Here is a 23,178-nt window from a genome sequence, read left to right as displayed (position 1 = left end):
GACAATGTCAATTAAAGCTGTCTGATTTTAGTCTTCCATTCTCCATCAAAACTTTGATGTCTTGTATAACTAGTGTGTGAATGATTTCAATTTTAAAGTCAAAAGACATTTCGGCAAAAAGAGAAAGAGAGAGAAAGCGAGAGTGCGAGAGCGAGAGCGAGAGCGAGAGAGAGAGAGAGAGAGAGAGAGAGAGAGAGAGAAAGAGAGAGAGAAGTTGAAGCTGGTAAAAATAATTGCTTGGGAAAGGGAAAAGGTGAATTACAGAGTTTGACTAAAAGAATTCACATCATTAAAAAGGAGCAATAAAACATGAGCATGAACTTTTAAAAGGAAACAACAGAAACAAGACCATATACACATAGTTGAGTTTTTGTAATATAATTAAAAATATACTGCACTTTGAAGAATTCAAGTAATTTAAGACTATCAAAAATAACTTCATGAACCATACTCAAGTGTCAATTGCATTTCTGATCTTTTAATTGAAAGCATTTTTCTTTAACTGTCAACTAAACCATAAAGGTTCAGCTAAATAAATGACAATAAATGATTTTGTACTTGCACTTGTGTCTCCGTTAATACACACACTGCTACCAAAAATATGCAAAACGTGGAAGATTATGCAATTAATCAAAGCACTTTGATTTACATGTGAAGCAAATTCAAATGGCAGACAATCTGAATCAAAGATGCAAGAAATACCCACTATTTTATAGCCAACCCTTTCTCTAAACGCTCCTCTAGGTTCTCAGATGCAGATGAGACAGAACACAATCTGTTGTAAACAGGGCACTGTTGTAAAACCAGGAGATCTATAGTCTTAAATTAATACACAGTTCATAAAATTGAAAAAGAGACTCCTAAGCATCTTCCAGCAATGTTGCATGTTCTGCTGAACTCTTAATTTTGCAAATTAACTTTCCTTTGATTCCATTTTAATGATGGTTGCATTCACAGCAGTTTTGTCTTTAAAAATCAGTTGAAATTTATATAAAATTCTGTACATGTTCACAAATTATTGCATAAACAGCATAATCTTCAAGACAGTGTCTGCACAACACATGTCCAATTCAGGATAAAACATTCACGTTTCTCGTCTAGCTTTTTTCTTCTTTTTTACTTGTTTGGGAGATTCCCAGCTAGCTTCAGACTTGGCTAAAAGAGTAGCAAAACATAAAAGAAAAAGCTTAGATAAGGTACCTCTCCATACATTACAAGTTACAACAATGAAGAAAAATTGCAATTAAACCATTTTAAAAATAATTTTCTTTTGTGACAATTTTACTAAATCCATGTTCAATGTTTTAGGTGCTATGTTTTCAATATCCCATTCTCCCTACTATAATGTTTTTGCTATTAAAAAGATTTTTGTAGTCGCTTTTTTAAAAGAAAAAGTATAGTAATTGGTTCTAGCCCAGGAGAAATTAGCAGTGTTAATTCTGATACTGAAACCATTTTGGAGAATTCATTATTTGCTGAACTAAGAACATTATGCATATCTACCTATTCATGAACATGCAAAAAAATTAAGAACAAATGTTCATCTCTATGAACCTTACTTTAATAGTCTTACCCCGAGACTTCTGTTTTAACCAAGAATTGCCCCAAATAATCATCTACCTTTTGGGACTACTGGGCATTTACTTAAGAATTCTTTTAATACCGGTTTCTTACCAATATGTTGAACTGAACATTAAAATGAGATGCAATTTTTTAAAAAACAGTGATAAACAATATTTACTCATGCAATGAAATATGAAAAAATTACTAATATTATAATAATTTCATTTCTGCAAATGTAATTCTTACAAATATTTACCTGACATATAAAAAGGGAAATGATTATACATATAAAATTTATGTAGATGATCATTATATATACAATGCAATTCTGATAGGAGTGAAGCAGCTTTCACTCCTCTCTATGGGAGTAAGTTCACTCACTGTATGGCATTCACAAAGGCACAAAAAAAGTTGGTATGCAATTAGGATAGTCACACATTGACACATGTTATTATATATGGAAATTTGCTACTCTTGGGAATTAAAAGAGGCATCTGGATTCTATTACAAGGAAGAGAAGACTTCTGGTTAGATTTAGTTAAGCCTTGAAGGTTGGCTCTGAGTTCCAATTCTTATGTCTAAAAGACCAAAATGAGATACAATTTATTGACTCAAATGGCACCAGGGTTCCCAATAAGGATCTCATAGAAACTGGTCAATTCTTATCTACTAAAATTATGAACAAGGTATAAGCGAGTGTTGATATGTTTTGAATCTGATTGACAATCTAACCCTTCCTACTTAGTTCCCAAAACAGCAAACACTTGTAAAAATTATTGAAGTCCTGGCAGTACAAAGGAGCTGCATAATCTGCACCTCCAAAGGCTCATTACTGTTCCCCTGTCCCCCTGCTTCATTAAGGTTGTTACTTACTCTGGGAAGGAGGCACACTATTCTGTTTAAGATTAGGCTTGGAAACAGCTGTCTCTTGTAGCGTCTGGGGCACTTGGGAAGGGATCTTGTCAGATTCATTTTGTGATAAAATTACAGATGGCTCGGTAGAAACAGCAAGTGGAAGAGTCTTAACAGGCTATTTTGAAATACAAAGTTAAAAAAAAATCTCTTATGTAATACAATATTAAACACTCAATTTTGTTCAGAGGACTTTCTTAGAAATGCATACTGGCAACTGATCTTAACAAAGATGCAGTAATTGTGGAAACACAAAGCAAACTTCTTGTCCTTTAAGTGACATAAACAAAAATTAGTTCTTATTCAAAGATCCAATAAGCTGAAATTTAACTTTAAGGAAGGTGTTTATGACATTCAAATATGACTGGTTTAAACAAGAACAGAAATTTCCCTTAATTTTCATTATTTTTAATTTGGTTAATTTATATAGGATTTAGCAGTGTTACTACTGGGCTTATATCCCGAAGAGATCTTAAAGAAGGGAAAGGAATACACATATGCAAAAATGTGTGTGGCAGCCCTTTTTGTAGTGGCTAGAAACTGGAAATTGAACGGATGTTCATCAATGGTATAATGGCTGAATAAATTGTGATATATGAACGTTATGAAATATTATTGTTCTGTAAGAAATGACCAACAGGATGATTTCAGAGAGGCCTGAAGAGACTTGCATGAACTGATGCTAAGTGAACAAAAACAGAACCAGAAGAGCATTATACATGGCAACAAGATTATATAATGATCAACTCTAATAGATGTGGCTCTCTTCAACAATGAGATGATTCAAACCAGTTCCAATTGTTCAGTAAAGAAGAGAATTAGCTACACCCAGAGAAAGAACTATGGGAAATGAGTGTGGACCACAACATAGCATTTCCACTCTTTCTGTTGATATTTGCTTATATTTTTATTTTCCTTCTCAGGTTTTTTTCTTTCATTCTAGATCTGATTTTTCTTGTGCAACAAGATAAATGTATAAATATGTTTACATATATTGGATTTAACATATACTTTAACATATTTAACATGCATTGGACTACCTGTCATCTAGGGGAGGAGATGGGGGGAAAGAGGAGAAAAGTTGGAACAGAAGGTTTTGCAAGGATCAATGTTGAAAAATTATCCATGCATATGTTTTGTAAATAAAAAGGTATAATAATAAAATAAAATTTAAAAAAATTACACAGGATTTGATTTTTTTGTCCTCTCCCGTTGGCACACTACTGCATAGGTACAAACTGGCAATTAATTCACAGCTACATTAATATACCTGGTTTTTATAATAGTTATTTCCAGATTTAAATACCCCTCCCTTATTTTAACAAAGCAAAATAGTTCATCAAAACCTTCTTTCTGTGCTTGGGTCAAAGCATTACACAGTGTACTTATATCTCCCACCTCTTAAGTGAAAAGAGTAAGATGTAATTTCAGTGTCTCGTTCCTAGAGAACAAGATCAGTTATTGTAGTTAAGAGTTCAACTTAGTTTCAGTGGAGTTTTTTATATTACTTTTTAATAATAAATAATTTTGTTTATATTATGTATAATGTCTCTTGGTTTTTATTTCATTCTACATGTGTTTACACAAACCTTCCCATTTCCCTACTTTCTTCCAATTCGTCATTTCTTAAAAATACTCAATTCCCAAACAATGGGACAGTATTATTTCCTGGTCTTTGCAACCACAGTAAATCTGCTACTACAAGCACATTCTCTCTTTAACTCCTTCCATCTTTTCCAGCTTTTTACTTCTAATCATGTCTTTTGAGTGGAAAGCGAGAAGATATCTGGTCTGTGATAGCAGTTCTTGTAATTTACTGATTGAGAAAAACCACCTACAAAGACACACTCTTTTGGCTCTAGCTCTTTAGCAAGTTTACAATCATATGCAAAACTCAATTAGGGAAAATCCTGACTCTGGACTATGTATGCAGTCTGGCATTGTGCCCAGCAGGCAAAGCAAAGAGATTATGAGTTCTACCATCCTCCCTTCATACATGGGGACTTGATAAGCAAGAAAGGAACTTGATTTGCTTGGTTGCTCTGTGGAGATGTCAACCAGGGGTGAAGTTAGAGGAGTAGCATCATCTGTTACCCTTTTCTGCTAACATCTGACAGGATTCTAAGAGAAAGAAATGAAAGGCATAAGCATAGGCAAAGAGGAGGAAAAATACCATTCCTATTTGTTTATAGTATGGTGTTTGTAGAGAAAACAGGAAATCCCATGTTTCAGTCAAAGAGCAAGATAGAAAATAAAACTCATGAAACATTTCTATACATCAATAATGTAGTCATTCATTCAAAATAATAACAAAACACACAAAATATCTTGGAGTCAATCTACTGAAGACTTGTATGAAAACATTCCATAAAGAAATAAGGAATTTAAATTAACTCAAGTGATATTAAATAAACAAGAATGGATTACTTCCATACTTTGATATGTTTCTTTAAAAAAAATAACAGTACTAGCTTTGACATGTTAATGAGTTGCTAACTTAAAATACTGTTAGATCTTAGGTAACAAATGCTAAATAACCTTATGTAATGATGCAACTACCAATGTTGGAATTACTTCCTTCTAATTCAAAATATACATGTAGGATTCAGAAAGAAAACAAAAAAACCAAAATTTACTGTTTTTTATTAGTTTTAAATCAGTCTTTACTTTGAAAAAAGCACTGTCCCTCTAAGGTTCTCCCTTAGTTATGCAAGTAGAATAACATTTGAAGTCGTCATTAAAAAAAAAAAAAAAAAAAAAAGGAAGAAAAAGAAAAAAAGATTTGTCCAACAAAATTTAAATAAAAAAATTTAGTGGGTGCTGATAGAAACCAAAAGTCTAACTAACAAAGACTGGACGTATGTATGTAAAGAACCACATATGGCCCAAGTACTATTGAAATGCCCCTTTTTCTCCTACCTTCTCACAAAACCACTAGCTAATTATCAGTACCTTCCATAACATTTATGTCTCTAAATCCCAATTTAAAATATGATGCTTCCCTCAAAAACAAATAAATATATAAATGAAAATAAATTACTGGCCAGATAATACATGATATATGTGTTGGCCATGCTAACCAAACATTTGCATTCTTACAGAGATTGGGGATGTCATTCCCTGAGCCACCACAGCTCATTTCTTACTTCAGCTTTGTGCAAGGCTCTGGTTCATAAATAACAGAAAATTACCTGGCTACTTTTGATGAGTACTTCAGGTGGATCACTAGTGCTCATGGTCTTCAAAGAAAGAGCTTTTTTCTGTTTTGTATGGATTTTAGAGGTATCCATTGGGAAATCTTCTCTAAACTCTTTCTCCAATTCTTCTGTATCCTGTAGAGGAAAAATGTCCAAATGGCTTAAATGGAATGTTGATAGTATTAATAAGATTATTAACACTAAAATAATTGGCCTTTATATATCACTTTAAGGTTTACAAAGTGTTGTACACATTTAATTCTGATAACCAACATGGGGGATGGGTACTATTATTACCCTGTCTTTACAGATAAAGAAACTGAAGCAGAGATAAATGGCTTGCCTAGGAAGCTTTTGAGTATGAGTTTAAATTTAGGTCATTCTAATCCCAAGTCCAGTGTACTAATCAGTATGCCACCAGGCTGCCTGAAGTCTACTATTCACAGGTTAGCAGATAATTGCTGCTTTAGGGAAAAGTTAATCTATAAGTTTATACATAGCAATTCACTTCCTCTTACATCATTTTAGCTGTTCTAGACAATTAAGATTGTTAGAGGTATGACCTAAAAATAAGTGCTTTCCAAAATTATTAAATGGAAATGAAACTGAAATATCAAGTTTTATATTTGATATTTCATTAAGTCCCAGCCCCTAATTAATTATACTATCCTAAGTACTAATCTTTGCTTTTCTATTACTGGCAAAATTATATTTTGTGACTACTTTGAAGTCTCATAAAATTTTCATTATAATCACCCTATACTAAATTGTTCCAATGGCATAGATAGTACTTGAAGTAGTAGATGGATGAGAAGAGGGGAAAACATGAGAAGAGAGAATTAAAGAGAATTGTTAGTTCGCTGATATAGGCAATAAAATGGTGAAGTTTCCTTAATCGATACAAATAGTGCAACTCAGTTTTGAAATACCCAGGATACTCAGTACAGCATCATGAATACCCCGATCTTTCTGATTCCAAAGTTAGTTCCTTATTCACTACCCCGTGCTGCTTTTCTAGTGTATGCATACATTTAATTACTTGTTTGTCAAAAACAATATATTTACTAACAATAACAGATGGTTGGCTCTGATACTGGCAATAAATTGTATGTGCTTAAAAATACTTAAATATAGATATGAACAAAAAACACCACAGCAAGAAAACAAACCCAAAGAAGGTAATATAGTTTGCCATTTTGCTTTTCCATATTTTTCTTTTACTTCTAAGCTACTTACTTTTACTAATTAAAAGAAATAGTTATAATGCTATATAGAGATGAGTACCATACCAACCATGTTTTGAGGAATTAAACTTTTTTTTTTTAATAGAGGAAATAACTGTTGAGGGAAATGGTAAGTAGAAAGCAAAAAGACTAAAGGAAGGAGAAGGCAATTTTATTTTTGCTTTGTGAATTTGTATTATCTAAAATAGAAAATTAGTTGGATCAGAAAGCAATGCCCAACATCTTAGAATATGTGACTACCTAGTAAAGTCCAAGATGGTGAGATGCCAACTTAAAACACTTGCTTTTTGAATCCTTAGTTCAGCACATTAATTTTACATCCTCTATCAAATCAGCTGTCAACTAATAGAACAACTTTAATAAAACAAATAAAGCAAATGCTTAAATCTTATCAACACTTTTCAATATATGACTTGCTCAAAGTCATTCAGATCTTCCTTAACTGATGGTCAAGCCTCTATCCTGCCCAGCTATGCTAATCAGCTCTGAGCTATCACTTCATGTTATAAGTTAGAGACTAAGTAGGAAATCCCACATCCTGGTCACGGGATGTAGGGTGTGTCCAGGGAAGACCAGCACCTTTAGGATGAGGGTTCCTTTCTATCTTTGGTGCCTCTTGATCCACCTAATTCTCACCTGTGACTCCAAAAGCTGTAGCGTTCACAGTGGCCACAGCCTTCAGCAAATGAGCTAATTCGGGTGAGGGTAAGGATCTCAAAACCCAAAGCAAATAATGGGGCTGTCTACCCCAAGCATATGAAGCCTTCCCTTGGTGGAATGGGTGGATGAGAACAATTTGCTCCAACAGTCATAAAGGCAGATAAAGCAGGTGCTGGGTTTAGAGCTTGCTCAGACATCAAAAACACCAGTATAATCCCCTGCCCTCCCGAGACTCACCAGTTGTCTGTTCTAGCATTGCACAGGCATGACTCTGGAAGATAAGAGTGAGGCCTAGGACTTGGAGCAACTCTACCTCACTCAAATCTAATTTACACAAGAATCAAAAGACATCATTATGTTATACCTGTGCAGAAGTGTTAGTCTCTTCACCTTGCTTCTTCTTTTTCTTTTTCTTCTTTTTAGATTTACCAGATGCAGAACTTTGAAGAGGCACATCTTCCTTTTCTTTATCATCATCTGAAAACTAATGTTGAAAATATAAAAAATTAAAGAGAACCAATAAGATTAAATATAATATTTAATTCAAAAGAAAAAGCAACAAGAAATAATTTTAAAAAATCAACAAGGGAAAAATTACATGTCAAAGATAAAGCCACTTCAGCTATCTTCATGGTTTAGGATAGGGCCTCTTAAACTTTTTCAACTTGGGTCCTTTCTCACCCAAGAGCTTTTACATAACCCTGTTATGAATGTGAGCTGGGTTCTTTCTGGAGTGTCCACACATACACAGTTCAAAATGCATTTTTTTTTAATAATAACTTTTTATTGACAGAATCCATGCCAGGGTAATTTTTTTTTACAACATTATCCCTTGTACTCGCTTCTGTTCCGATTTTTCCCCTCCCTCCTTCCATCCCCTCCCCCAGATGGCAAGCAGTCCTATATATGTTAAATATGTTGCAGTATATCCTAGATACAATATATGTTTGTAGAACCGAACAGTTCTCTTGTTGCACAGGGAGAATTGGATTCAGAAGGTAAAAATAACCCGGGAAGAAAAACAAAAATGCAAATAGTTCACATTCATTTCCCAGTGTTCTTTCTTTGGGTGTAGCTGCTTCTGTCCATCATTGATCAATTGAAACTGAATTAGCTCTCTTTGTCAAAGAAATCCGCTTCCACCAGAATACATCTTCATACAGTATCGTTGTTGAAGTATATAATGATCTCCTGGTTCTGCTCATTTCACTTAGCATCAGTTCATGTAAGTCTCGCCAAGCCTCTCTGTATTCATCCTGCTGGTCATTTCTTACAGAACAATAATATTCCATAATATTCATATACCACAATTTACCCAGCCATTCTCCAATTGATGGGCATCCATTCATTTTCCAGTTTCTAGCCACTACAAACAGGGCTGCCACAAACATTTTGGCACATACAGGTCCCTTTCCCTTCTTTAGTATTTCTTTGGGATATAAGTCCAGAAGTAATACTGCTGGATCAAAGGATATGCACAGTTTGATAATTTTTTGGGCATAATTCCAGATTGCTCTCCAGAATGGTTGGATTTGTTCACAACTCCACCAACAATGCATCAGTGTCCCAGTTCTCCCGCATTCCCTCCAACATTCATCATTATTTTTTCCTGTCATCTTAGCCAATCTGACAGGTGTGTAGTGGTATCTCAGAGTTGTCTTAATTTGCATTTCTCTGATCAATAGTGATTTGGAACATTCTTTCATATGAGTGGTAATAGTTTCAATTTCATCATCTGAAAATTGTCTGTTCATATCCTTTGACCATTTATCAATTGGAGAATGGCTTGACTTCTTATAAATTTGAGTCAGTTCTCTATATATTTTGGAAATGAGGCCTTTATCAGAACCTTTAACTGTGAAGATGTTTTCCCAGTTTGTTACTTCCCTTCTAATCTTGTTTGTATTAGTTTTGTTTGTACAAAGGCTTTTTAATTTGATATAATCAAAATTTTCTATTTTGTGATCAGTAATGGTCTCTAGTTCATCTTTGGCCACATTCAGTTATAAGATCCCAGTTGGAACCTACAGTGTAAGGAACTTTGTTCTAGGGTTAAATCCAAAAGAAGGTTAAAAACAAACAAAATCATGAGCTGATGCACACTGAACTTACTCAGCACCAGCTCTTTTACCTCCCACACTACTGGAAAGAAGGCTCTATTGACAGACCTTAGGAAGGGCCAAGGAAAGCTTGCTACAAACTCAATCCACATTCTTGTCCCCATTCCCTCTTTTCAGGCTGAAGAGAGCTTCAGGAAGTGACAGGCTGAAAGCCTGGGGTCAGCAGATGTTTAGGAGCAAAAGCCTGTGGAAATCTACCAAAGCCTACCGTTTTGCCTAATGAACAACTGTGAAGCACCAGCAAGGAAATCCTGACAGTGTTGGACAGAAAACCTTAGCTCTTTGAACTGCTCCAAGAGTGCCCAGACAGGACACATTGGCTATTTGGTGGGTAGGAAGTGGAGAGAAGCAGAGAGAGAGAGAATTCACAGGCTAGAGAAGAATCTAGCTAAAGCCAGTTCTGACCACTATCTGGTCACTACTGAGGCTAGTAAAGTAAGAATTTTAAGAAAAGGCTGAGAAACTTGGAAATTCAACTTCCAAAGAAACCACCATTAAAAGGGTCAACAGTCAGAAAGTGAATAGGAGAAAACCCAACATAGAAAAAAAAAAAAGACTGACATTACTAAGCATCTCAGGAAGAAGAAAACTCAAAGTCCTTGAATATAAGCAGATAAATCAACAGGGAAAACATTAAAAAGAGGAAATATGGCCTCTGGATCTAAAAATAAATACTGCCAAACAAAGAAAATTTGATGAGACAGATAAGTTCGTGGAGTACAAAAAAAGCATGGAACCACAACACACTATTCCTGAGTGAAACAAAAAGAAATGAGAATTATGAGAGCATAACTTAATGATAGTAGGGCAAAAATAATAGAATAGAAAAACTGCAATCTGCAAAGGCATAGCCTCACTAAACATATAAAAGAGAACAGGTTGGAAATATAAACACACAGAACTGAAAGACAACTTAGATGAAGAAAAGCAATAAGCAATAACAGTAAGAGAAATTTTCCCAAACAAAACATATTGATTGATCTTTATGAAAGAATACACAGAAAAATAAAATGTGATAGGACAAAAAAAAATCTTAACATCCCCAAAGAACTGCTCAGAATTTCTGGGAAAAAAAATCAAAAAACCCAAAATAGCCACCAAGGCTGCATACTCCAAAACATACAATGGTTAAAATGAACAATTAATTTCAGAAAGTTTTGTAAGTGACCCAAAAAAACACTTTCAAATACAAAGGAAAGCAAATTCAAAATGCAAGATTATTTTGTACCTACCAGAAAATGTAGTAGAATATGAAATAATGTATTCTGAAAAGATGTAGCCAAAGCTGACATGTAGTACAATCCTAAGCTTAATCACGAATAAAAAAACCAAAAAAACCCCTGATATTCAATAATAGGTATTGGAAGTATTTCCAGGGAAAAACCCCAAAACTTAAGAGATTATTTGCTTTTTAAACATCCCATTCAAGAGAAATGAATGAAGGAAGAGTTAATGAATGTAGTAGTTAGGGGCAGAAACAACAGAGAGATCAGTAAAATTATGGACAGAAAAATTTGGTGATAACTTCCCTAAATACAAATCAATGTTTGGGTTCTTTTGTTTTTGGTGGACTAAATTATAACATGAGGAGGGAAAGGAATAAGGGACCTTGTGTTGAGCCCGAACTAGGGAATTTGGTGTTTGAAGAACCAACTTGGTGGAAAAGCAAGGACATGGGGAGATTTCCAGGCAAATGTAAAAAATTCAACAAAATAGGGTATAGATTATTACTGATGGGATATTAATCCCACTATTTCCCTCAGTTTCCTCATCTGAAAAATGAGCGAGAAGAAAAAAGTAAATCAGTCTTTGTCAAAAAAATTCCAAATGGGGTCACAAAGTCAGATATAATTGAAAACAACTGAATAGCAACATTGAAAAGTCTCAAGTTAAATGGAAGTCAAGGATTATATAATATCGAATAGTCAAAAGACTAAAAATCAGAAATGTCAATTAAACTATTAAAAAAAAACTGACTTGGAAAAATCTATCAAAGGGAAATTACCTCATCCATCTAGAAATAGCAAGTTCAAATACAACAGATCTACAGTCAGGATCACATAAAGTTTGACATGCAGGAGTGCTTGAAATACATGTTATCAAAAGGCTTACAACCAAAAATAATTTACCCAGAAAAATGGGTATAATCTTACAAGGAATAACAAAAATTTCTAGTTATACCTGATTAAAAAAAAAAATACCTCAATTGATACTCTGAAATGGAATCACAGGAGTCAACATAAACAGAGAAAAGTAAATATAAGTGATCTCCTGGAAGTGACTATTTACATTCAAATAACATATAAGGAAACAAATGTCTTCTTAGAACCTTAATTTACAGGTCTGAAAGTAGTTTTATTATGTTGATGATCTTAACAGAAAAAAATGTAAACGACAGGAAAAACAAAATATTTGGGAAGAAAGAGGCTGCAGGTAAAATAAAATTACCTCGCATAATAACAAGAGAGAAGATTACATAAACCTGAAGGAAGGGGTCAGGAGAACAGTCCACCATAAACTTCCTTTGCACGTGAACTAGACAAAAGTAGATTAGACACACATATGCAAACATATACACAAGAAGGTGTCATAAAAACACATTAACCTCCAAAAGATATCTAGTGGGAACAGGGAAAAGAGTGGGGGTTAAGAGGATCAGGGAGCAAGTTGCTTAAAACACAAATCACTATTAAGCATATATCTCTCTAACCACCCTCTTCTTTGCAAAAAGGAAGGAAATTGAGAGAATCGCAGGATTAACAATCATAACTGTGAATATGAACAATGCAGAATCCAGGAATGCACTGCTTAAAAGAAGCACATTTGAAAAAGAGATCAATATTGAAAACAAAGACACTGATATTAAAAGATAGGACGATAGCAAAATCTATTGTTTCATATGATTTCATAGAAGATGAGGTAGTGATCATTATCTTAGATCCCAGTCTGGGTAAAGCAGACTAAAAGATAAACTACAAGATGCTTAAAGGCATTGCAGACAGTGAATTAATATAGAGACCTAATATATAAGCACCAAATGGCATGGCATAGCATAAAGGAAAAGTTAATAGATTTGTAGGAAAATATAGACAGTAAAAATATAAATTTGGGGACTTCAATGTAATCTTCTCAGATCTTAAAAAATTTAACCCAAAGAATAAAGGGATTAAGAACTTAAGTTAGATATATTAAGATTTCTGGAAATTACTTAATAAGGACAAAAAAAAAGAATGATGTGCACTGCATCTTAAGCATTATACATCTTTTAAAACACCCAAATAGAAATTCCAAAAATCAAGAGATTAGTTACAAATTTTAACAGCAAATACTTCCATGTCCTCAACTTCAACCATGTCCTAATGTCCTCAACCATCACCCAGGGAAGCAAATCCTATGGATATGTGCCTGGGGAAATACTCCTATAGGTTCTACAGCCACAGCTACTGAAGAACCAAAAATAAAATACAATAAAATCAAACTCATGCCATCAGAGTCCTTCACTTCATGAAATGATTGAACAGAAAATAGTATCATCTTATCACTGAAAATTAGTATTTGCTTTGCTGCTTTACATTAAAGCCTGAGGAATTTTCCCATCAGACTTGCAACTGATAACCTTCCTGGTGTTGTCACTCATTAGAATGTGAGCTCCTTGAGAGAAAGGACTGTCTTGTTTTTCAGTTTGTACCCCCAGTGCTTAGACATGTTTTATTCATTCATTAATACCTGAAAGCCTTACCTGACCCTCCCAAATGCTAGTGCTCTTTCCTACCTCAGTATCTTAGACTTAACTCCCTTGTGTTCATTTTCTATGTGTACTATTCAAAATCTAAGTCAAGAGAAACTAGATACAGATAAGTGAAGCCTCTAGCTGTTTTGTGAATTACAATATACTGACTACATCAAGCTACACAACAATAAAAAGCCTTCAAAATGAGATCACACTCATGCAAGAGATTGTTCTAACAAGCCATAGTAGAAAAGCCAAATAGATGAATACTGCCTAAATTCAGATTATAAGATATAAAGAGATACACAGTTTGTGGAATGAGTTCATCAAGGCAGATATCTTGGAACTGATTTGGTTCATCTCATTGCTAAAGAGGGCTACGTCCATCAGAATTAATCATCATATAGTATTGTTGTTGAAGTATATAATGATCTCCTGGCCCTGCTTGTTTTACTCAGCATCAGTTCGTGTAAGTCTCACCAGGCCTTTCTGAAGTCATCCTGTTGGTCATTTCTTACTGAACAATAATATTCCATAACATTCATATAACACAATTTATCCAGCAATTCTCCAATTGATGGGAATCCATTCAGTTTCCAGTTTCTGGCCACTACAAAGAGACCTGCCACAAACATTCATGCACATACAAGTCCCTTTCCCTCCTATAGGATTTCTTTGGGATATAAGCCCAGTAGTAACACTGCTGGATCAAAGGGTATGCATAATTTGATAACTTTTTGAGCATAGTTCCAAATTGCTCTCCAGAATGGCTGGATGTATTCACAATTCCACCAATAATGTATTAGTGTCCCTGTTTTCCCATATCCCCTCCAATATTCCGCATTATCTTTCCCTGTCATTTCTTGCCAGTCTGACAGGTGTAGTATAGTTTAGTTTTAAAACAATCATGCATGTCATCTGATAAAACAATATGGATCAGGAGCCACCCATAATAAAACATTTTATAATAATATACTAGGCATCAAAGATAGGCAAAAAAAAGTTTCCTGAACATGGAAATTATGTACAAAGAAGCTATATTCCAGACAAAGACACTAGCATGAGGAAGACTGTGAAAGGCTTCTCACAGAGCAGGAAACAAAGCTGTGACATAAAGAAAGCCAGAAGTGGCAGTGAAGAAGAAAATTCCAGACATGGAGGAATAGCAATTGAAAATGCTTTAAGTCAGAAAATGGAATATCGCCATAATCTCTAAAGAATAAAAAAATGTATAAGATAAGGCAAAGGAGAGATAGATGTATGATTGGAGTGTAGGTAATAGTACACTCTCAATGAAGATGTGCTGAGAAGTGGCATAAAATATATCATCTATATTTATCATTATGTGTAACAAGAAATGCTTATAGAGCAGGCATACGGCAAGAGCAAAGGATAATATGTGGACCACCTGGGTGTAACATTTAGACCCAAGAAATGTTAAAAGATCTAAGAGAAAGTCTATAGAGATCAGGGAAATAGTTAAGACACAATAATCAGTGACTACAGTAATCCATTACTTCAAGTTCTGGCAGAACTAGGCATTGACTAACATCCTATACCCTATACCAAGATAAAGTCAAAATGAGTTTATGATTTAGACATAAAAAATGATACTATAAGCAAATATAGTTGCTATCAGGTCTTTGGAGAAGAGAGGAATGTAAGACCAAACAAGAAATTTCTACATCTGAAAATTGTCTGTTCGTATCCAAATTAAAGTTTTTAAGCAAACAAAATCAATACTGCCAAGATTAGAAGGAAAGTAGAAAGCTGGAAAATATTTACAGCCAGTGTTTCTTATAAAAGCCTCATTCCTCATAAACATAGTGAACTGGCAAAATACTCCCCAAAGGATATGAACAATTTTCTGTTTTCTCCCAGAGATTAAAACCTAAGCTGTATGCTTAAACACGGCACAGATTTGAATTGAATAAAGACCAGCATTCTAATTAAGCTTTTTAAAAAGTAAAATTATGTCAAAGAAATATTTTCTTATATAGCAATCTTTTGGGCCTTTTAGGTCATAAAGATCATACAGGTCTACTCAAATGGAATCATAAATTTAATTGTTCCTCTAATATTATTTGGTTAAAGCAACTGAGTTAGACTGAACTAGCAAACAAACCGATTTTAATCCTGTTTGCAAAAATGTACATCATAAAGGTACTAAGATCACATTTAAAGAATTTACATTCTTTACAAGGGAGAGATTTATAACAATTTTTTAGATGAAATAAAAGCCATTTATAATCATATAAAAAGTGCTCTAAATCACTACAGATTAGAAAAGTGCAAATTAAAACAAATCCCAAGGTACCATCTTACAACTATCAGATTAGTTAACATGACAGGAAAAGATAGATAAATGTCAGAGGAAACTAATACATTGTTGGTGGACTAGTGAACTGATCCAGCCGTTCTAGAGAACAGTTGGAACTATGTCCAAAGGGCTATAAGATGTGTATACCCTTTGATCCAGCCATGTGTCTACTGGGCCTGTATCCCAAAGAGATCATAAAGGAGGGGAAAAGACCCACATGTGCAAACATATTTGTAGCAGCCCTTTTTGTAGTGGCTAGAAACTGGAAGTTAAGGGGATACCCATCAATCTAGGAAGTGATTGAACAAGTTATGGTACATGAATGTAACAGCATATTATTGTTGTATAAGAAATGATGAGCAAGCTGACTTTAGAAAAGTATGGAAAGACTTATATGAACCGATGCCAAGTGAAGTGATCAGAACAAGGAGAACATTTTACACAGTAAGCAAGAATGTTTGATGATCAACTATAACAGACTTGGCTCTTGTCAGTAATACAATGATTCATGATAATTCCAAAACACTCGCATTGGAAATTACTCTTCTTGTCCAGAGAGAATTACAGATAATATAGGTCAAAGAATATTTTCACCTTCTATTGCTGTTGTTTTTTCTTTCTCATGGTTTTCCCTCTTTGATCTGATTTTTCTTTTACAACATGACTAATATGGAAATGTTTAAGACGACTGTACATGGATATGTAACCTCGTTCAGATTGCTTGCTGTCTTGAGAAAGTGAAAGGAGAAAGGGGGAAAAAAAAACTGGAACTCTAAATCTTATAAAAATGAATGTTGAACGAGAACTTTACGGTTCTGCGCACATATATTGCATCTAGCATATACTACAACATATTTAACACGTATAAGACTGCCTGCCATCTAGGGGAGGGAGTGGAAGGAGGGAAGGGAAAAGTCAGAACAGAAGTGAGTACAAGGGATAATGTTGTAAAAGATTACCCAGGCATATATTCTGTCAATAAAAAGTTATTAAAAAAAAAAAAGAATGTTGAAAACTATCTTTACATATAACTGGAAAAATAAAATACTATTAAGTTAGGGGAGAAAGTCTATAGTGTGTTGGATAAATATTCTGGTAGATATAAACAAGAATTAGATAGAATGACCAAGTGTAGATGGGCTAAAATCTACCATTGAAACAAACAAAACTCATCAATGAATCATGGAATGGCCGAGCAATCTTCTGGTCCATTTCCTATATTTATTTAAAAATTGTCATCTAGCTCAGGTATCTCAGTTGGCACATGAAAGTAGTTTTCTACTATGGCATCTGAACCTATTTTCCCCAAAATTAGGGATAGAAAGGAATGCAAATATGGATTAATGCAGTAATATCCTACTAGATTGTAAAACTATAAACAACATTCTAATAAGCCATGTTTCTTAGTAAATATGAAGTTTAACTAGTTAAAGGAACAAAAAGAAATAAACTTTTGTTTTACTTACTTTGTCATCATGGACTAACTCTTGGGATTTCAGAAATGAAGCCTTCTCTTCATCTACCCAGTTCCCCCACTCTTCAGCTGGAGCATTCCAATCAGAACTGGGATCAGCCGAAGAAAGTCCATCTATAAATTGAAAGCACCATATAAATGTCTATTCTTACTCTTATAAAAGTAAAAGCAAAATACTCAAGTTTTTTTATTGGGTGCCAGACCCTTCAGTTATGATTGTTTAGCAATAACTTTATAATGGGGTAAAAATCTCCTATCCTTTTGCTCCCACACATCCCTTACTTTTGTAAAACGACAGAAGGAATTAGTTGAATATTATTTCACTGGGACATAGGACTCTCAGTGAGAAAACTCCCATTACTAAAGCAGAGGAGCAACTATTTTGTAATTTAAGATCTTAGAAAATTTCTTGAGACATTGAGAGCTAAGTAGCCAGGGGGCATTAAAGCCCATGTGTGTCAGAGATGAGATTTGGAAATGCAGGTTTTCCTGGTTCCAACGTCAATTCTAATTCTATACCACGGTACCTTTCTAAACAGCCTGGTAAGTTTTTTTTCCTTCTTCTCACATAATCCACTGAACTGGTTTTCTAAGCGTATAACTTTAGACAAGTTATTCTACTATTTAGTGCTCTTGTTTTCCTTTTATTTCCTGAATTTGCCCCTTTCTGTTATCACAAGAGCCCCAGGTAGGTTTTAGAGCTCAGTGATTTCAGGCATTAATTATTCCAACTGACCTCTTTTTTTTTTTTGGGGGGGGGGAGGGATTGGGGGAGCTTAGGGCTTTTTTTCTTCTTTTTATAAGCCAGTTGTATATGGAATCCTTAAAAGCACTGTCATTTCAACTACTTCAACTTTCTTCTAAAAGTTTTCCTGTGAAGTAAATGTATCTTCTTTCCTGTCTATTCTATCTAGCCTTTTCTAATATCTCAAAGCTATTAAAATTCTACACTCATGGTGCTATATTCCTAGTTAACCTGAAAAAAAATTACAAATAAGCAACTTTCTTTAAGCAATACTCCAAGACAAACAATTAATGAAGTACTATTTGCTAATTGAAGACACAAAAAGGGCAAAAATAATTCCTGCATTTAAAGAACTTAACACTGTAATATAGGAAACAGCAAGAATATAGGTTGGTAAACCAATAATCATATATGAACAAGACAGAAAAGAAGCTCCCAGAAAAACAACTAGTGGTACTAATAAAGACTTTTTAAAGAAGGTAACTTTCAAGCTGAATTAAAATATAAAAACAAACAACTGACAAGCACAAAAGTACTACCTACTCCAAAAGTAAGAAGAAGCCCCATGATTTTAAAGGTCATATATCTTTGTGAAGGATGGCTTGGAGTTGGGAAAGACTTGAATTCCTTACTTATAAATGAATGATTCTGGAGACTCCATTCAGGATATTCACTGTTTTCTATATTCTACCTACTTATCAGATTTTATGAAAATTTAAAGAAAGTTTATAAATAGCAATTTGAGAACATTTTGAACAATAACCATTGGTTTCAAGATGGCACTAACTGCTCAACCCCCAAATCAGACTTCAGGTATATCTTGATTCCCATTAGTAATATATCATTTTTAGTCTAAGGCAACTCTTTTTAAAATAGAAAATTTCTTTTGAAAAATCCTCACTATGGGTCATATAATCCAATGACTTCTATTTTACAGATGAAGAAACCCAAGGCTTAGAGAACTTAAGTGACTTTGTATAAGCCTGTATAACTAGTAAATAAAGGTGAGCAATCTAACTAAATCCAGTGCTCTTCTCTAATATTACAGTTGAAACAAAATTCTAATCAGGTGAGCATTATCTCTACAATTAAAAACAATCTACATAGTTGTGGGGTTACTTCTTTTCAAATGTCAACAGGAAAGCATATTTGTAGTTACCTTTATAGTACTAAAATAACAGGTTTCTATAAGTTAACAAGAACAAATGATGAATAGGAATAAGTAAATGAGGGGAAAATGCAATTTTGAAGTGAAGAGACGCAAATAAGCTTACCTGGAAGACCTTAAAATAAGTTCTCATGATTACTCTATAAGAAACCAAAAAGCTTTGGGGTCTATATCTATACATGAAATATAGGTGATGACAGTAAGTTTGTTTCTTAGCTTTATCTCATATCTTTCCCTACTCCCTACAAATCCAAGAAGAAAAATCTCAGAAACCGGAATTAAAAAACTAGGGAAAACCCTGAAGCCCAGGACTGAAAGTTTTCAATGACTAGCCTTCATGCAGGTACAGTAAAAATATAGTTGTCTTTAGAGATTAAGATCAGTGGGTAATGCTCATCCTATGTACCAAGAGATTGCTTGAGTCCTTGTCCCACTTCAACCCCAATCACTTCCCTGGCAAAATGACAAGTTTAGTCCTAAGAAAATGAGATCTGAGCCTGAGAGTATAGCTACTAGGACTGTCGTGTTCTGTTTTAAAGAAGCTTAGAAGCTAAGAATCTCTTATTATAGTTGTTCAGTCAGTCCAGTTCAACCCATTTGGATTTTTCTTGGTAAAGATACTGGAGTGGTTTTCCTCTAGGTCATTTTTTTTAAAAACTGAAACAATTGGGGTTAAATGACTTGCCCAGGGTCACACAGCTAGAAAGTATTAAGTATCTGAGGACAGATTTGAACTCAGATCCTCCTGACTTGAGGGCTGGTGCTCTATCCACTGCACCACCTGGCTGCCCCTGTCTAGGTAATTTTACAATGAGGAGAGTTAACTGACTTGTATATGGTCACACAGCTAGCAAGAAGACTCATCTTCTAAATTCAAATCTGTGAGATTTGAATTTAGAAGATGAGTCTTCTTGCTTCCAATTCCACTGCTCTATCCACTTTATCACTTAACTGAACTCTTACTGGAGAGTAGGGAATTAATAAGACAGGTCACTGCACAAAAGTCAAAAGGTTCTCTCTCTGCCTCTACTAGTGTTATTTGATGGTCCATGCTAGGGTAGCGGTTTTCTTTTTTCTTTGGCTTTTAAACTAAAGAAAAGGCTAGGCAAAGACATAAGTGAAGTTCAAAGTAGCAGATTAGTGTTCAGTTGTAGACTATGGAGTTAGTGGAACAGAATCTGGGAGGAACAGAACCAATGGGAAGCTTAATGACCTCTTTTACAGAATAAATTAAGCAGCTTTACACCTTTAAGTATAATCAGCCCTTTTTAATCTTATTTCTTAGCCATTTACATTCTTGTGGGTGTGTGCTCTTCCACTACTGTGTCTTGGCTATATATTTCCTACATGTATCTATTCTCCTCACAGGTACCTGCATTTGTAGGAAAATTTCCCCAATTTTAAGGATGAAATGTTTTATTGTGACTTTTCTTATCATGCTACTTCATTAAAAGACTTTGCTTTTAATTAATTGCTTCTTCTGGTGTATCAATAAAGATGAATACATCAATGGAGGTTCAATAGCTAGGGGTTTTGTGGATGCAAGCCCAGAGCACCTTGAACTTTGGGGTAGCTGTGCGATTTGGGAGATGCCTGCAAGGGATACATACACAATACACAGAACACATTTCCAATGGACATTTATGAATTCCACATTTCTGGTAGTTTCTATTATACAAAAAAAATCCTTTTACATATATTTTAACATGTATAACATATACTGGATTGCTTGCCATCTAGGGGAGGGGATGGGGGAAGGAAGGGAAAATCTGAAACACAAGGCTATGCAAGGGTCAATGTTGAAAATTTATCTGTGCATGTTTTGAAAATGAAAAGCTTTAATAAAAAAGCAAAGAAAAAATCCTTATTCATCTAAAAGTTTAATACCATAGATCTAAAAATGGAAGAGATCAGGGCATTTATTACAATTGTCTCTCATCACCTACAAATCAAGTATGCTACAATATCTTTGAAAAACATTTTATATCAAAAGCCCTATTGAACCCAATTCTATTTTATTCATTTAAAATACAAAAAACACCAAGTGTAACTGCTTTCCTAAAATATTTCTGTAGACCATAACATAGGCATAATATTAAAATTCCATGCCATAAAAGTTAAAAGTAACTTTCTTAAAAAGGTCTTTCCTCAGTTTCTTACATGAATTTTAAAAGAACATTCAGTATGACTAAATTGCTGCAGAAAAATCTCAAACATTGTTGGTTAATGTGACTATAGAACATAATTGTGCACAATTTTGTACTAAAAAATTACACTGAAAAATGGACACAAGACTTAACATGGAATTCAGTATTCAATTATCTACTTGCCTCTACTGGAGAACCCAGTCTGTAGGATGACCCAATTAGTGGAAAACACAACCCTGAGAGATTATAGAGCATGATTCTCACAAAACTCTCTTTCTTTGTCATACCATAGGGCAAGGAATGCTAACATGAAAAGCCTAGAGTTCTGGGAAAGTAGTTCTATGTAAGTTGATCTTTTGCTTAAGGCAAACATCTTAGCTTTAGGGATTAGGCATGTGGCCATGGACTACAAAGGAAAAGAGAAATTTTTCATTCTTACAAAGTATGTCCATATTCAAGGGTTATGAGAGCTTTTTACTGATAAGGTTGCATTCTGGCAACTTTAAGGAGTAGGAGTAGGAGATCAATTCATTCTTGGGGACTGCAATGATTTAAGAGTTTCAAATCAAGTACACAAAATTAAATGGAGAAAAACTTATTGCGCTCTTCTCTCAGACAATGAGAGTTAAAAATGACAGGGCCTTAGAATCAGTAAGAACATGAATATCTGAAGGTTTTAAAACTAGGACTTCATAGATCTGAAGAATCATGGATTCTAATATGGACTCTATCTATACAGTCGAAATAATCTGAGAGATTAGATAAAATATGAAAAGACTGAGTAAGGACCTAGCACATTACATAGACAGTCATCCAGCTTGTCTTAGCTCAGCTAAAGCTCATCATCAGCAAGATGGCCATCAAGTGACATAAGTTTTGGCTATAGCAAATATGTTTATTATTAAGAGACAGAAATGTTGAGATCTGCCCCTAAGATGGAAAGAATCTACAATTATGAAATCATGGAGTTGGTGAAGCAGGAGGATAAATAATGAAGACTGCTTCACCCAGTATGCTTACCTTTATAACTGTATATTCTTTAGTCCTGTGAATTAACCTTGGAAAAAGTATACTTGTGGGTACAGTACATATTAAAAGACCAAAAAGAACAAGTAGGAGTTGGAAGCAGTGATAAATGTGGTCAAAGGACAAAAAAAATCAACATCTGGAGTATGGCAGACTCCGAACCTAAGGACCTTCCTAATACCAGATGGGCTATGGGCTATATCTGAAGTTAGAGATCTAGATGCCGTTATTTCTGTTAATGTGGCCACGGGGTTTGTTTCTGCTACTGTGTCACACTGTTGGTTCACCTGACTGAGTTACTTATCATTCTCCCAAATAAATAATGACCCTCACATATCTGCTATATAGCAGGCAAAGGCCAAAAAATTCAAAGGGAGCATAAGATGTATAAATGAGATAGGGGATAACTACCAATATGAAGAAAAAAGTAGCAATGTTCTTCATGTTTCTTTGGTCTCTTCTAATGTTCTTGATTTTTAATATAACCTGGCTCTCCACAATGAAAAGTCCATTTCACACCTAGCTTTGACATATTTTAAGAGTTTGTTCAAGTTACTTAAGCATTTGCAAGATTGATTACTAACTTTCAAAAGAGTATACAAACAGGATTGTTTGTAAGGAAAATACTTTGTAAAACAAAATGCTACATAAAATTGAATTGTTATTCAATTAAGTGTTGTTATTAATAATTTCTTTCATTGGGTGCAAAAACTTGCTGACTCCAGAGTTTAAAAATTCAAAGCCACTCCATGTTTTGTGTCCTTATCTATTGGGGGCTATACTAAGATTTAATTGTAGAAATATAAGGCAAGCATTTTGCCCTTGAATTCCAGGGCAGCTTTTAGAATAGAAATAGCAATTTTGTGTTTAAA

At 34.3% G+C, this 23,178-nt stretch overlaps 1 protein-coding gene across 5 annotated transcripts in view; it reads right to left on the bottom strand.

Annotated features, from left to right (window-relative positions):
• Window positions 1-362: 362 nt before the first annotated feature.
• Window positions 363-23,178, bottom strand: part of MTDH (metadherin) — a 67,065-nt gene continuing 44,249 nt past the window's right edge. For all 5 annotated transcript variants that reach the window (XM_051970893.1, XM_051970895.1, XM_051970896.1 and 2 more), the window contains 5 exons: window positions 17,213-17,334; window positions 7,941-8,060; window positions 5,667-5,807; window positions 2,437-2,593; window positions 363-1,155 (listed from right to left, as the gene is read on the bottom strand). In XM_051970893.1, coding sequence (XP_051826853.1) covers window positions 1,085-1,155; window positions 2,437-2,593; window positions 5,667-5,807; window positions 7,941-8,060; window positions 17,213-17,334 — 611 coding nt within the window. In that variant the 3' untranslated portion in view covers window positions 363-1,084. The remainder of the gene's footprint in view (window positions 1,156-2,436; window positions 2,594-5,666; window positions 5,808-7,940; window positions 8,061-17,212; window positions 17,335-23,178) is intronic.

Source organism: Antechinus flavipes, chromosome 1 (assembly GCF_016432865.1).
Source record: "Antechinus flavipes isolate AdamAnt ecotype Samford, QLD, Australia chromosome 1, AdamAnt_v2, whole genome shotgun sequence".
Taxonomy (NCBI): domain Eukaryota; kingdom Metazoa; phylum Chordata; class Mammalia; order Dasyuromorphia; family Dasyuridae; genus Antechinus; species Antechinus flavipes.
The sequence above is the reverse complement of the archived record's forward strand: the minus strand, read 5'-3'. Positions and strand labels throughout refer to the sequence as shown.